The sequence below is a fragment of the Myiozetetes cayanensis genome, unplaced genomic scaffold, assembly GCF_022539395.1.
Source record: "Myiozetetes cayanensis isolate MyiCay16 unplaced genomic scaffold, myiCay2020 scf449, whole genome shotgun sequence".
In the NCBI taxonomy this organism is placed as follows: domain Eukaryota; kingdom Metazoa; phylum Chordata; class Aves; order Passeriformes; family Tyrannidae; genus Myiozetetes; species Myiozetetes cayanensis.
In genome coordinates this window covers 1,851-14,544 of record NW_026087686.1, presented here as the reverse complement: position 1 = coordinate 14,544, position 12,694 = coordinate 1,851, and the positions used below count along the sequence as shown (strand labels likewise).

General features: G+C 57.8%; 1 protein-coding gene across 1 annotated transcript; it reads left to right on the top strand.

Annotated features, from left to right (window-relative positions):
* The first annotated feature begins 1,223 nt into the window (after positions 1 to 1,223).
* On the top strand, positions 1,224 to 11,474 carry LOC126648142 (V-type proton ATPase subunit S1-like). Its single transcript, XM_050330846.1, has 4 exons — positions 1,224 to 1,349; positions 2,790 to 2,916; positions 5,442 to 5,517; positions 11,293 to 11,474. Exons 1-4 carry the CDS (start codon positions 1,246 to 1,248, stop codon positions 11,472 to 11,474), a joined length of 489 nt encoding a protein of 162 aa, XP_050186803.1. The 5' UTR covers positions 1,224 to 1,245.
* The last annotated feature ends 1,220 nt before the right edge of the window (positions 11,475 to 12,694 follow it).

The following is a 12,694-nucleotide window of genomic DNA, read 5'->3' as shown; positions in this document are numbered from 1 at the left end:
TTCTTATGATAAATAATATTAATGTTATCACATGACTTTAATCGATATGAAAATAAATTCCTTAAACAGCATCGTTGAGGTCAAATAAATTAGAGTGCATAAATTTGTTGATATCAATGGAGCCAATTAATGAGGCAATGGAAGAAGGTGAAGGTGTTAATTGCACTGATTGAACAGCGCCCCAAACGTGTTGGGTGTTAATAAATTATATTAAATTATATTAAATTAAATGTTTGTTGATTCGTGCAGTTTAAGGCAGGAACACGTGGAGCGGTTAATTAAGTGTGGAGTGATAATTAATTGGTGGTTGTTTATAGTGGTGATGTAATGGAATGGGCAATAAATGATTGGGGATTATTTGTGATTACAAACAGCTTCGAAGTACTGACAGGAGAGGACAACAAACAGTAAGTAACAAATAAAAATAATAAATAACAAGTAATAAATAGTAAATTATAAGTAATCAAAAATGAGTAGTAACACACAATAAACAACAATTAAATAAATGTCAAATAATAAATATCAAATAACAAGTAAATAGTTAATAAATTGGTTGATAAATAACACAATAAGTATTGAATAATCAATGTCAGTAAGTATCAAATAGTAATAATTAATGAATAATAAACACTAAATAGTAAATACCACACGATATATATTAAGTAACAAGTGTCAATTAATGTATGAAATAATAATAAACAATGAACAATAACAAATAATAAATAACGCAGTAATGTCAAATAATAATTAATAGGCATCAAATAATAACAAATAGTAAATAATAAACAGTGAATGATAAACAACAAATAATAAACAATGCAGTAATGCCAAATAATAAACGCCAATTAATAAGAATCAAATAATAACAAATAATGAATAATAAACAATGAATAATAAACAATACACAATATGTGTCAAATAATAAATGTCAATTAATAACTATAAAGTAATAAAAAATAATGAGTTATAAGCAACAAATAATAAATAACAAACCAACAAGGCCCAAACCACCCCAGTGGTCCCCAAAGCGCCCCCAAACCCACCCTCTGTCTTCGGTGATGTCATCACAGTGACGTAATCGCTCAGTGACGTCATCCCGCCCCTGTAACCAAGGGAGGGTCACAACGAGGGGGCGGGGCCAACCCGGTAGCGCGCGATTATGGGCGTGGCTAAAGCGAAGGGGCGGAGCCAACGCCGCGCTGACGTCATTGCGGCGCGCGGGGTGGGCGTGTCCCGCGGCCCAAGATGGCGGCGCTGTGGGTCCTGTGGGCGCTCGCGGGGGTCGCGCTGGGCCCGGGGGGCGTCGGGGCCGCCGAGCGGGTCCCGCTGCTCGTCTGGTCCACGGAGAGGTGGGGAGAGGCCGGGGGGGGATCCGGGGGTTGTTTTTGGGGAGGGGCGCTGAGGGGAATTGGGGGGCTTTTGGGGTGGCTCTTGGGGGTTCTGGGGTCTTTCTTGGGGTGGGAGGGAGCTGAGGGGCTGGGGGGGCCGTTCTGGGGGGATTTGGGGTTTCCAGGGGGTTGTGGGGCGGGTCTCTGAGGGGTGTTGGGGAATTTGGGGACCTCTGGGGGTTTTTGGGGGGTCTCTGGGTGGTTTTGGGGGTCTCTGGGTGGTTTTTGGGGGTCTCTGGGTGGTTTTGGGGGGTCTCTGGGTGGTTTTGGGGTTCTCTGGGTGGTTTGGGATTCTCTGGGTGGTTTTTGGGGTTCTCTGGGTGGTTTTGGGATTCTCTGGGTGGTTTTGGGGGTTCTCTGGGTGGTTTTTGGGGTTCTCTGGGTGGTTTTTGGGGTTCTCTGGGTGGTTTTGGGAGTCTCTGGGTGGTTTTGGGGTTCTCAGGATGGTTTTTGGGGTTGTTCTGGGTGGTTTTTGGGGTTCAGGGTGGTTTTGGGGGTTCAGGGCTGGTTTTTGGGGGTTCTAGGGTGGTTTTAAGGGGTTTCTGGGTGGTTTTGGGGGTTTCAGGGTGGTTTTGGGGTCTCAGGGATGGTTTTTGGGGTTCAGGGATGGTTTTTGGGGTTCAGGGATGGTTTTTGGGGTGGTTTTTGGGGTTCAGGGATGGTTTTTGGGGTTCAGGGATGGTTTTTGGGGTTCAGGGATGGTTTTTGGGGTGGTTTTTGGGGTTCAGGGATGGTTTTTGGGGTTGGGGTGGTTTTTGGGGTTCAGGGTGGTTTTTGGGGTTCAGGGGTGGTTTTTGGGGTTCAGGGATGGTTTTTGGGGTGGTTTTTGGGGTGGTTTTTGGGGTTCAGGGATGGTTTTGGGTGGTTCTCTGGGTGGTTTTGGGGTTCTCTGGGTGGTTTTGGGGTTCTCTGGGTGGTTTTTGGGGGTTCTCTGGGTGGCTTTGGGGTTCTCTGGGTGGGCTTGGGGGTTCTCTGGGTGGTTTTTGGGGGGTCTCTGGGTGGCTTTGGGGTTCTCTGGGTGGTTTTTTGGGGTTCTCTGGGTGGTTTTTGGGGCTGCCCTGGTGGTTTTGGGGTTCTCTGGGTGGTTTTGGGGGTTCTCTAGGTGGTTTTTGGGGTTCTCTGGGTGGTTTTTTGGGGTTCTCTGGGTGGTTTTTGGGGGGTCTCTGGGTGGTTTTGGGGGTCTCTGGGTGATTTTGGGGTTCTCTGGGTGGTTTTTTGGGGTTCTCTGGGTGGTTTTTGGGGTCTCTGGGTGGTTTTGGGGTTCTCTGGGTGATTTTTTGAGGGTCTCTGTGTGGTTTTTGAGGATCTCTGGGTGGGTTTGGGGTGTCCAGGGGTTCTCTGGGTGATTTTGGGGGTGCCTGGATGTGTTTGGGGGTCCCTGACCCCCCTGTCCCCCCCCAGGTCGCTGTGGCCCCCCCTGGCTGCCCCCCCGGGGGGTCGGGTGGTGTCGGAGGAGCAGCTGGAGGAGCTGCTGACCCCGGGGCTGATCCGCGGGCCCCGCACGGTGCTGCTCTTCCTGCAGGACCAGGTGACCCCCAGGGACCCCCCCAAACCCCCCTGAGCCTTTACAGACCCCCCATAACCTTTACAGACCCCCCCCAAACCCCCAGGGACCCCCCAAAACCTGTACAGCTGGAGCTGCTGACCCCCAGGGCTGCCCGCGGGCCCCGCACGGTGCTGCTCTTCCTGCAGGACCAGGTGACCCCAGGGACCCCCCAAGACCCCCAAACATTTACAGACCCCCTGAACCTTTACAGACCCCCAAACCCCCTGAGCCTTTACAGACCCCCAATACCCCCTGAACCTTTACAGAGCCCCCAAACCCCCTGAGCCTTTACAGACCCCCTGAACCTTTACAGACCCCCAGCCCCCGCACGGTGCTGCTCTTCCTGCAGGACCAGGTGACCCCAGGGACACCCCCAAACCCCCAGGGACCCCCAAACATTTACAGACCCCCTGAACCTTTACAGACCCCCTGAGCCTTCACAGACCCCCAACCCCCCAGACCCCCGCACGGTGCTGCTCTTCCTGCAGGACCAGGTGACCCCAGGGACCCCCAGGGACACCCCCAAACCCCACAGACCCCCAAAGCCCCCTGAGCCTTTACAGACCCTCCAAACCCCTGAACCTTTACAGACCCCCAAACACTTACAGAGCCCCCACGGTGCTGCTCTTCCTGCAGGACCAGGTGACCCTAGGGACCCCCAAGCCCCCAGGACACCCCCAAACCCCCTGAGCCTTTACAGACCCCCTCAAGCCCTACAGACCCTCAGCCTCCCCAGACCCCCGCACGGTGCTGCTCTTCCTGCAGGACCAGGTGGACCCCAGACCCCCAGGGACCCCCAAACCTCACAGGGACCCCCAAACCCCTGAGCCTTTACAGACCCCCAAACCCCCAGGGACCCCCAAACCCCCTGAGCCTTTACAGACCCCCTGAGCCTTTACAGACCCCCCAACCACCCCACAGACCCCCGCACGGTGCTGCTCTTCCTGCAGGACCAGGTGACCCCAGGGACCCCCAAACCCCCAGACCTTTACAGACCCCCTGAACCTTTACAGACCCCCCAAACCCACACAGACCCCCGCACGGTGCTGCTCTTCCTGCAGGACCAGGTGACCCCCAGGGACCCCCAAAGCCCCCCAAACATTTACAGACCCCTGAACCTTTACAGACCCCCAAACCCACCCAGCCCCCGCACCGTGCTGCTCTTCCTGCAGGACCAGGTGACCCCCAGGGACACCCAGGACCCCCAAACCCCAGGGACCCCCAAACATTTACAGACCCCTGAGCCTTTACAGACCCCCTCAAACCTCACACAGACCCCCGCACGGTGCTGCTCTTCCTGCAGGACCAGGTGGGACCCCAAACCCCTAGTCAGAGACCCCCCCAAAGCCCACTACAGACCCCCAGCCCACAGCCCCCGCACGGTGCTGCTCTTCCTGCAGGACCAGGTGGGACCCCCAGGGACCCCCAAACATTTACAGACACCCCTGAGCCTTCACAGACCCCCAGCCCCCTCGCACGGTGCTGCTCTTCCTGCAGGACCAGGTAGGACCCCGACCCCAGGGACCCCCAAACATTTACAGACCCCTGAACCTACAGACCCCCAAACCCTCTGAGCCTTTACAGACCCCCCAAACCTTCACGAGCCCCCCACACGGTGCTGCTCTTCCTGCAGGACCAGGTGGGACCCTAAACCCCCAGGGACCCCCAAACCCCTCAGGGACCCCCAAACCCCCATAACCTTTACAGACCCCCTAAACATCATACAGACCCCCAGAACCTCACACAGACCCCCTGAACCTTTACAGACCCCCCAAACCCCCAACTCCCACCGTGCTGCTCTTCCTGCAGGACAGGTGGGACCCCCAAACCCCTCCTGGGACCCCCAAACCTTTACAGAGCCTCAGACCCCCAAACCCACAGAGACCCCTTCGCCCCTGCCCCCAACCCACAGAAACCCCTCCCCGACCTCCCAAACCCACAGAGACCCTCCCCCAAACCCACAGAGACCCCCAGACCCCCAAACCTACAGAGACCCCTCCCCCGCCCTCCCAAACCCACAGAGACCCTCCCCCAAACCCACAGAGACCCCTCCCCTCGCCCCCCAAACCCACAGAACCTCCCCCAAACCCAGAGACTCTCCTCAGACCCCCTGCAGAACCCCACAACCCCCAAACCCAGGAGACCTCCCCAGACCCCCAAACCCACAGAGACCCTCTGCCCCCAACCTACAGAACCCCACAGAGCCCCCAGACCCAGAGACCCTCCGTGACCCCAAACTCACGAGACCCTCTGGCCTCAAACCCACAGGGACCCTCCTCCGCCCCCAAATCTAGGACCCCAAACCCACAGAGACCCTCCCAGCCCCCAAACCAGAGACCCTCCCCCGCCCCCAGACTAGAGACCCTCCACCGACCCCCAAACCCAGAGACTCCGACTCCCACCTCCAGACCCCAGGCTCCCTCACCAGCCTCCCTCTCTCTCTTCTGGCCCCTCCCCTCCGTTTGGCCTCCTTTCCTCTGGCCCCGCCCTGACGTGCCCCTCCCCAGCTGAGCCTGGAGGATTTCACGGCCTTTGGGGGCGTTTTTGGGAACGAACCCGGCAGGGCCTTCACCCAGACTGCAGGTGGGGGGGGCACGGAGGCTTGGGGGTCCTGGGGTATGTTTGGGGGTCCTGAGGTCTGGGGAAGATGTGGGGATCTTTGGGGGTCCTGGGGGAGGTTGGGGGTCCTGGGGTATGTTTGGGGGTCCTGAGGGGCCTGGAGTGTTTGGGAGGTCCTGAGGGACCTGGGGGTCTTGAGGGAGTGTTTGGGAGGTCCTGGAGGAGTCAGAGAGTGTCTGGGGGTCCTGGGGGGTGGGGTCCTGGGGGCATGTTTGGGGGTCCTGAGGGGTCTGGGGGGCGTGGGGAGTGTTTGGTGAGGTCCTGGGGATTTGAGGGTCCTGGGGAGGCTTGGGGGCTTGGGAGGTTGGGAAGGTCCTGGGGGGATTTGGGGGACCTGGGGGTGTTTGAGGGTCTGAGGGTGTGTTGGGGGTCCTGAGGGTGTTGCGGGGGTCCTGGGGGAGTGTTTGGGAGGTCCTAGGGGGTTTATGGGTCGGGGTTGAGGGACTTTGAGGGTCTGGGGATAGGTTTGAGGGGGCTTGGGGGTGTTTGGGGGCTCTTCGAGGGTTTGGAGGAGTCCTGGGGGATTTTGGGGGGATCCTGGGGGGATTTGAGGGTCCTGGGGATGTTTGGGGGTCCTGTGGGCTCTGGGGGTCCTGGGGGTGTTGGGGGTCCTGGGAGTGTTTGGGGGGGTCATGGAAGGGTTTGGGGGTCCTAGTGGGTCCTGGGGGTGTTTGGGGGTCCTGGGGGGCTTGAGGAGATTTGGGGGGGTCCTGGGAGGGATTTGGGGGTCCTGGGGTGGGCTTGGGGGGCTTGGGGGGAGGTTGGGAGGTCCTGGGGTGGGGGATTTGAGGGGTCCTGGGGAGCTTGGGGGGTTTGGGGGTCTTGGGGTTGGTGGGAGGTCCTGGGGGTTTTGGAGGGGTCTGGGGTTGTTTGGGGGGTCAAGGAAATGGTTGGGGGTGTTTGTGGGGGTCTTGGAGGCATCCTGGGTGGGCTTGGGGAGGTTTGGGGAGTCCTGGGGGGTTTGTGGGGGGTTTGGAGGGGTCCTGGGTGAGCTTGGGGGAGGTTTGGGGGTCCTGGGGGTTTGGGGGGGTTTGGAGGGGGTCCTGGGTGGGCTTGGGGGAGGTTGGGAGGTCCTGGGGGGATTTGAGGGGGTCCTGGGGGGCTTGGGGGTCCTGGGGGGGATTTGGGGGTTCTGGGGACCTTGGGAGGGGATCCTGGGGGCTTGAGGAGGTTTGGGGGGGTCCTGGGGGGATCTGGGGGGTCCTGGGGGCCTTGGGGGAGCCTGGGGGTCTTGGGGGGACTTGGGGGGTCCTGGGAGCCTTGGGGGGGTCCTGGGGCTTAGGGAGGTTTGGGGGTCCCTGGGACATTGGGGAGGGGGATAATGGGGGGTCCTGGGGAAGTTTGGGGGGTCCTTGATCGGGGTTGTCACTGCTGTTTTGGGGGTCTCTGAGGGGGTCTCTGGGGGTGTTTTTGGGGTCCATGGTTATTTGGGGGTGTTTTTGGGGTCTGTGTTTATTTGGGGAGGTTTTTGGGGTCTATGGTTATTTGGGGGGTGTTTTGGGGTCTGTGTTTATTTGGGGAGGTTTTTGGGGTCCCCCTGACCCCCCCTCGTTCCAGGGTGCCCTGGGCTCTGTGGGGTCGTCACTGATGTTTTGGGGGTCTCTGGGGGTGTTTTTGGGGTCTCTGGGGGTGTTTTTGGGGTCAGTGGTTATTTGGGGGTGTTTTTGGGGTCTGTGTTTATTTGGGGGGGTGTTTTGGGGTCCCCCCTGACCCCCCCTTTATTCCAGGGTGCCCTGGGCTCTGTGGGATTGTCACTGATGTTTTGGGGGTCTCTGGGGGTTTGGGGTGTTTTGGGGTCAGTGGTTATTTGGGGGGTGTTTTGGGGTCTGTGGTTATTTGGGGATGTTTTTGGGGTCTGTGGTTATTTGGGGAGGTTTTTGGGGTCTGTATTTTTTTGGGGGGTGTTTTTGGGGTCTGTGTTTATTTGGGGGTGTTTTAGGGTCCCCTGACCCCTTTATTCCAGGGTGCCCTGGGCTCTGTGGGGTCATCACTGATGTTTTGGGGGTCTCTGGGGGTGTTTTGGGGTCTCTGGGGTGTTTTTGGGGTCTGTATTTTTGGGGGTGTTTTGGGGTCTGTAATTTTTTGGGGGGTGTTTTTGGGGTCTGTATTTTTTTGGGGGGGTGTTTTGGGGTCCCCCTGACCCCCCCTTTATTCCAGGGTGCCCTGGGCTCTGCGGGGTCGTTGCTGGTGTTTTGGGGGTCTCTGGGGGTGTTTTGGGGTCTCTGGGGTGTTTTTGGGGTCTGTGTTTATTTGGGGGTGTTTTTGGGGTCCATGGTTATTTGGGGGGTGTTTTTGGGGTCTGTGGTTATTTGGGGTTGTTTTGGGGGTCTGTGGTTATTTGGGGAGGTTTTTGGGGTCTGTGGTTATTTGGGGATGTTTTTGGGGTCTGTGTTTTTTTGGGGGGGTGTTTTGGGGTCCCCTGACCCCTCCTCATTCCAGGGTGCCCTGGGCTCTGCGGGGTCGTTGCTGGTGTTTTGGGGGTCTCTGGGGGGGTGTTTTTGGGGTCTGTGGTTATTTGGGTGGTGTTTTTGGGGTCTGTATTTTTTTAGGGGTGTTTTTGGGGTCTGTGTTTATTTGGGGGGTGTTTTGGGGTCCCTCCTGACCCCCCCTCGTTCCAGGGTGCCCTGGGCTCAGCGGGGTCGTCACTGATGTTTTGGGGGTCTCTGGGGGGTTTGGGGGTCTCTAGGGGATGTTTTGGGGGTCTCTGGGGGGGTGTTTTGGGGTCCGTGGTTATTTGGGAGGTGATTTTTGGGGTCTGTGATATTTTTGGGGGGTGTTTTGGGGTCCCCCCTGACCCCCCCTCGTTCCAGGGTGCCCTGGGCTCTGCGGGGTCGTCGCTGGTGTTTTGGGGGTCTCTGGGGGGTTTTTGGGGTCCGTGGTTATTTTGGGGTGTTTTGGGGTCTGTGGTTATTTGGGGGGGTGTTTTGGGGTCTGTGTTTATTTAGGGAGGTTTTTGGGGTCCCCCCTGACCCCCCCCTCATTCCAGGGTGCCCTGGGCTCAGCGGGGTCGTCACTGATGTTTTGGGGGTCTCTGGGGGGGTTTTGGGGTCTGTGGTTATTTTGGGGGAGGTTTTTGGGGTCAGTGGTTATTTGGGGGGTGTTTTGGGGTCTGTGGTTATTTGGGGAGGTTTTTGGGGTCTGTGGTTATTTGGGGGTGTTCTTGGGGTCTGTATTTTTTGGGGGGTGTTTTGGGGTCCCCCCTGACCCCCCCCTCGTTCAAGGGTGCCCTGGGCTCTGTGGGGTCGTCACTGATGTTTTGGGGGTCTCTGGGGGGGTTTTGGGGGTGTTTTGGGGTCCGTGGTTATTTGGGGATGTTTTTGGGGTCTGTGTTTATTTGGGGAGGTTTTTGGGGTCCCCCCTGACCCCCCCTTTATTCCAGGGTGCCCTGGGCTCAGCGGGGTCATCGCTGATGTTTTGGGGGTCTCTGGGGGTGTTTTTGGGGTCTGTGGTTATTTGGGGGGTGTTTTGGGGTCCGTGGTTATTTGGGGAGGTTTTTGGGGTCCCCCCTGACCCCCCCTTTATTCCAGGGTGCCCTGGGCTCAGCGGGGTCGTCACTGATGTTTTGGGGGTCTCTGCGGGTGTTTTTGGGGTCTGTGGTTATTTTGGGGGGTGTTTTTGGGGTCTGTGTTTATTTGGGGGTGTTTTTGGGGTCTGTGTTATTTTGGGGAGGTTTTTGGGGTCCCCCTGACCCCCCCTTTATTCCAGGGTGCCCTGGGCTCTGTGGGGTCATCACTGATGTTTTGGGGGTCTCTGGGGGGGTTTTTGGGGTCTGTGGTTATTTGGGGGGGTTTTGGGGTCCGTGGTTATTTGGGGAGGTTTTTGGGGTCTGTATTTTTTTTGGGGGGTGCTTTGGGGTCCCCCCTTACCCCCCCCTCATTCCAGGGTACCCCAGGCTCTGCGGGGTCGTCACTGATGTTTTGGGGGTCTCTGGGGGTGTTTTGGGGTCTGTGTTTATTTGGGGAGTGTTTTTGGGGTCCGTGGTTATTTGGGGGTGTTTTTGGGGTCAGTGTTTATTTGGGGGGGTGTTTTGGGGTCAGTGTTTATTTGGGGGGGTGTTTTGGGGTCCCCCCTGACCCCCCCTTTATTCCAGGGTGCCCTGGGCTCTGCGGGGTCGTCACTGATGTTTTGGGGGTCTCTGGGGGTGTTTTGGGGGTCTCTGGGGGTGTTTTGGGGAGGTTTTTGGGGTCTGTGGTTTTTTGGGGGGTGTTTTTGGGGTCTGTGTTTATTTGGGGTGTTTGGGGTCCCCTGACCCTCGTTCCAGGGTGCCCTGGGCTCAGCGGGGTCGTCGCTGATGTTTTGGGGGTCTCTTGGGGGGTGTTTTGGGAGTCTCTGGGGGTGTTTTTGGGGTCTGTGTTTATTTGGGGGTGTTTTTGGGGTCTGTATTTTTTTAGGGGTGTTTTTGGGGTCTGTGGTTATTTGGGGGGTGTTTTTGGGGTCTGTATTTTTTTAGGGGTGTTTTTGGGGTCTGTGGTTATTTGAGGTGTTTTGGGGTCTGTATTTTTAGGGGTTTTTGGGGTCTGTGGTTATTTGGGGGTGTTTTGGGGTCTGTGTTTATTTGGAGGGTGTTTTGGGGTCCCCCTGACCCCCCTTCATTCCAGGGTGCCCTGGGCTCAGCGGAGTCGTCACTGGTGTTTTGGGGGTCTCTGGGGGTGTTTTAGGGGTCTCTGGGGGTGTTTTTGGGGTCTGTGTTTATTTGGGGGTGTTTTTGGGGTCTGTAATTTTTTGGGGGGTGTTTTTGGGGTCTGTGGTTATTTGGGGGTGTTTTTGGGGTCTGTGTTTATTTGGGGGTGTTTTTGGGGTCTGTAATTTTTTGGGGGTGTTTTTGGGGTCTGTAGTTTATTTGGGGGTGTTTTTGGGGTCTGTGGTTATTTGGGGGGTGTTTTTGGGGTCTGTGTTTATTTGGGGGGTGTTTTGGGGTCCCCCCTAAGCCCTCTCTTCATTCCAGGGTGCCCTGGGCTCAGCGGGGTCGTCGCTGGTGCTGCCGAGGAGTCTCGAGGGTTTTGGGGTGTTTTGGGGGTCTGTGGTTATTTAGGGGTGTTTTGGGGTCCGTGGTTATTTGGGGGTGTTTGGGGTCTGTATTTTTTGGGGGTGTTTAGGGTCCCTCTGACTCTTATTCCAGGGTGCCCTAGGCTCAGCGGAGTCGTCACTGATGTTTTGGGGGTCTCTGGGGAGTGTTTTGGGGTCTGTGGTTATTTGGGGTGTTTTTGGGGTCTGTAATTTTTTGGGGGTGTTTTGGGGTCTGTATTTTTTGGGGGTGTTTTGGGGTCCCCTAGCCCTCTCGTTCCAGGGTGCCCTGGGCTCAGCGGGGTCGTCGCTGGTGTTTTGGGGGTCTCTGGGGGTGTTTTGGGGGTCTGTGTTTATTTGGGGAGGTTTTTGGGGTCTGTGGTTATTTGGGGGGTGTTTTTGGGGTCTGTGTTTATTTGGGGGTGTTTTGGGGGTCTGTGGTTTTTTGGGGAGGTTTTTGGGGTCTGTGGTTTTTTGGGGAGGTTTTTGGGGTCTGTATTTTTGGGGGTGTTTTTGGGGTCTGTGTTTATTTGGGGGGTGTTTTGGGGTCCCCCCCTGACCCCCCCTCGTTCCAGGGTGCCCTGGGCTCTGTGGGGTTGTCGCTGGTGTTTTGGGGGTCTCTGGGGGTGTTTTTGGGGTCTGTGTTTATTTGGGGGTGTTTTTGGGGTCTGTGTTTATTTGGGGGAGTTGTTTGGGATCCTCTGACCCCCTCGTTCCAGGGTGCCCTGGGCTCAGCGGGGTCGTCGCTGGTGCTGCCGGGGGTCTCTGGGGGGGCTCTGGGGTCGCTGCCCCTGACCCTGCAGAGGGCCCTGGGGGCCCCTCCCCTGCGCCTGCCCGGGGGGGTCCTGGGGGGGCTTCGGCTCAACCGCTCCGACCCCGCCCTGCTCGTCGTGGGGCTGCCCCACAGCCTGAGGTGAGACCCCCAGAGACCCCCAGAGACCCCCAGAGAGACCCCAACCCCATAGAAACCCCCAGAGAGACCCCCACCCCATAGAGACCCCCACAGACCCCCACAGCTCAACTGCTCCGACCCCGCCCTGCTCGTCGTGGGGCTGCCCCACAGCCTGAGGTGAGACCCCCAGAGACCCCCAGAGACCCCACCCCATAGAGAGACCCCAGAGAGACCCCCAGAGGGACCCCACCCCATAGAGACCCCATAGAGACCCCCAACCCCATAGAGACCCCCAGAGACCCCCACAGCTCAACCGCTCCGACCCCGCCCTGCTCGTCGTAGGGCTGCCCCACAGCGTGAGTGAGACCCCACCCCATAGAGACCCCCAAGAGACCCCCAACCCATGAGAGACCCCCAACCCCATAGAGAGCCCCACCCCATAGAGAGACCCCACCCCACAGAGAGCCCCCAGAGAGACCCCAGAGACCCCCAACCCCATAGAGACCCCCACCCCTAGAGAGACTCCCACCCCATAGAGACCCCAGAGAGACCCCAACCCCATAGAGAGACCCCAGAGACCCCCAACCCCATAGAGAGACCCCAGAGCCCCAACCCCATAGAGACCCCAGAGACCCCCACCCATAGAGAGACCCCCACCCCATAGAGACCCCCAGAGACCCCCACCCCATAGAGACCCCCATAGAGACCCCCAGCTCAACCGCTCCGACCCCGCCCTGCTCGTCGTGGGGCTGCCCCACAGCCTGAGGTGAGACCCCAGAGACCCCAGAGACCCCCACCACATAGAGAGCCCCACCCCCAGAGAGACCCCAGAGACCCCAACCCATAGAGAGACCCCCATAGAGACCCCCTACAGACCCCCCAGCTCAACCGCTCCGACCCCGCCCTGCTCGTCGTGGGGCTGCCCCACAGCCTGAGGTGAGACCCCCAGAGACCCCCACCCCATGAGAGACCCCCACCCCATAGAGAGACCCCCAGAGACCCCACCCCATAGAGGACCCCCAACCCCATAGAGACCCCCAGAGACCCCCAGCTCAACCGCTCCGACCCCGCCCTGCTCGTCGTAGGGGCTGCCCCACAGCGTGAGGTGAGACCCCCCAGAGACCCCCAACCCATAGAAACCCCCAGAGACCCCCAGAGACACCCCCAACCCCATAGAGACCCCCAACCCCATAGAGACCCCCAGCTCAACCGCTCCGACCCCGCCCTGCTCGTCGTGGGGCTGCC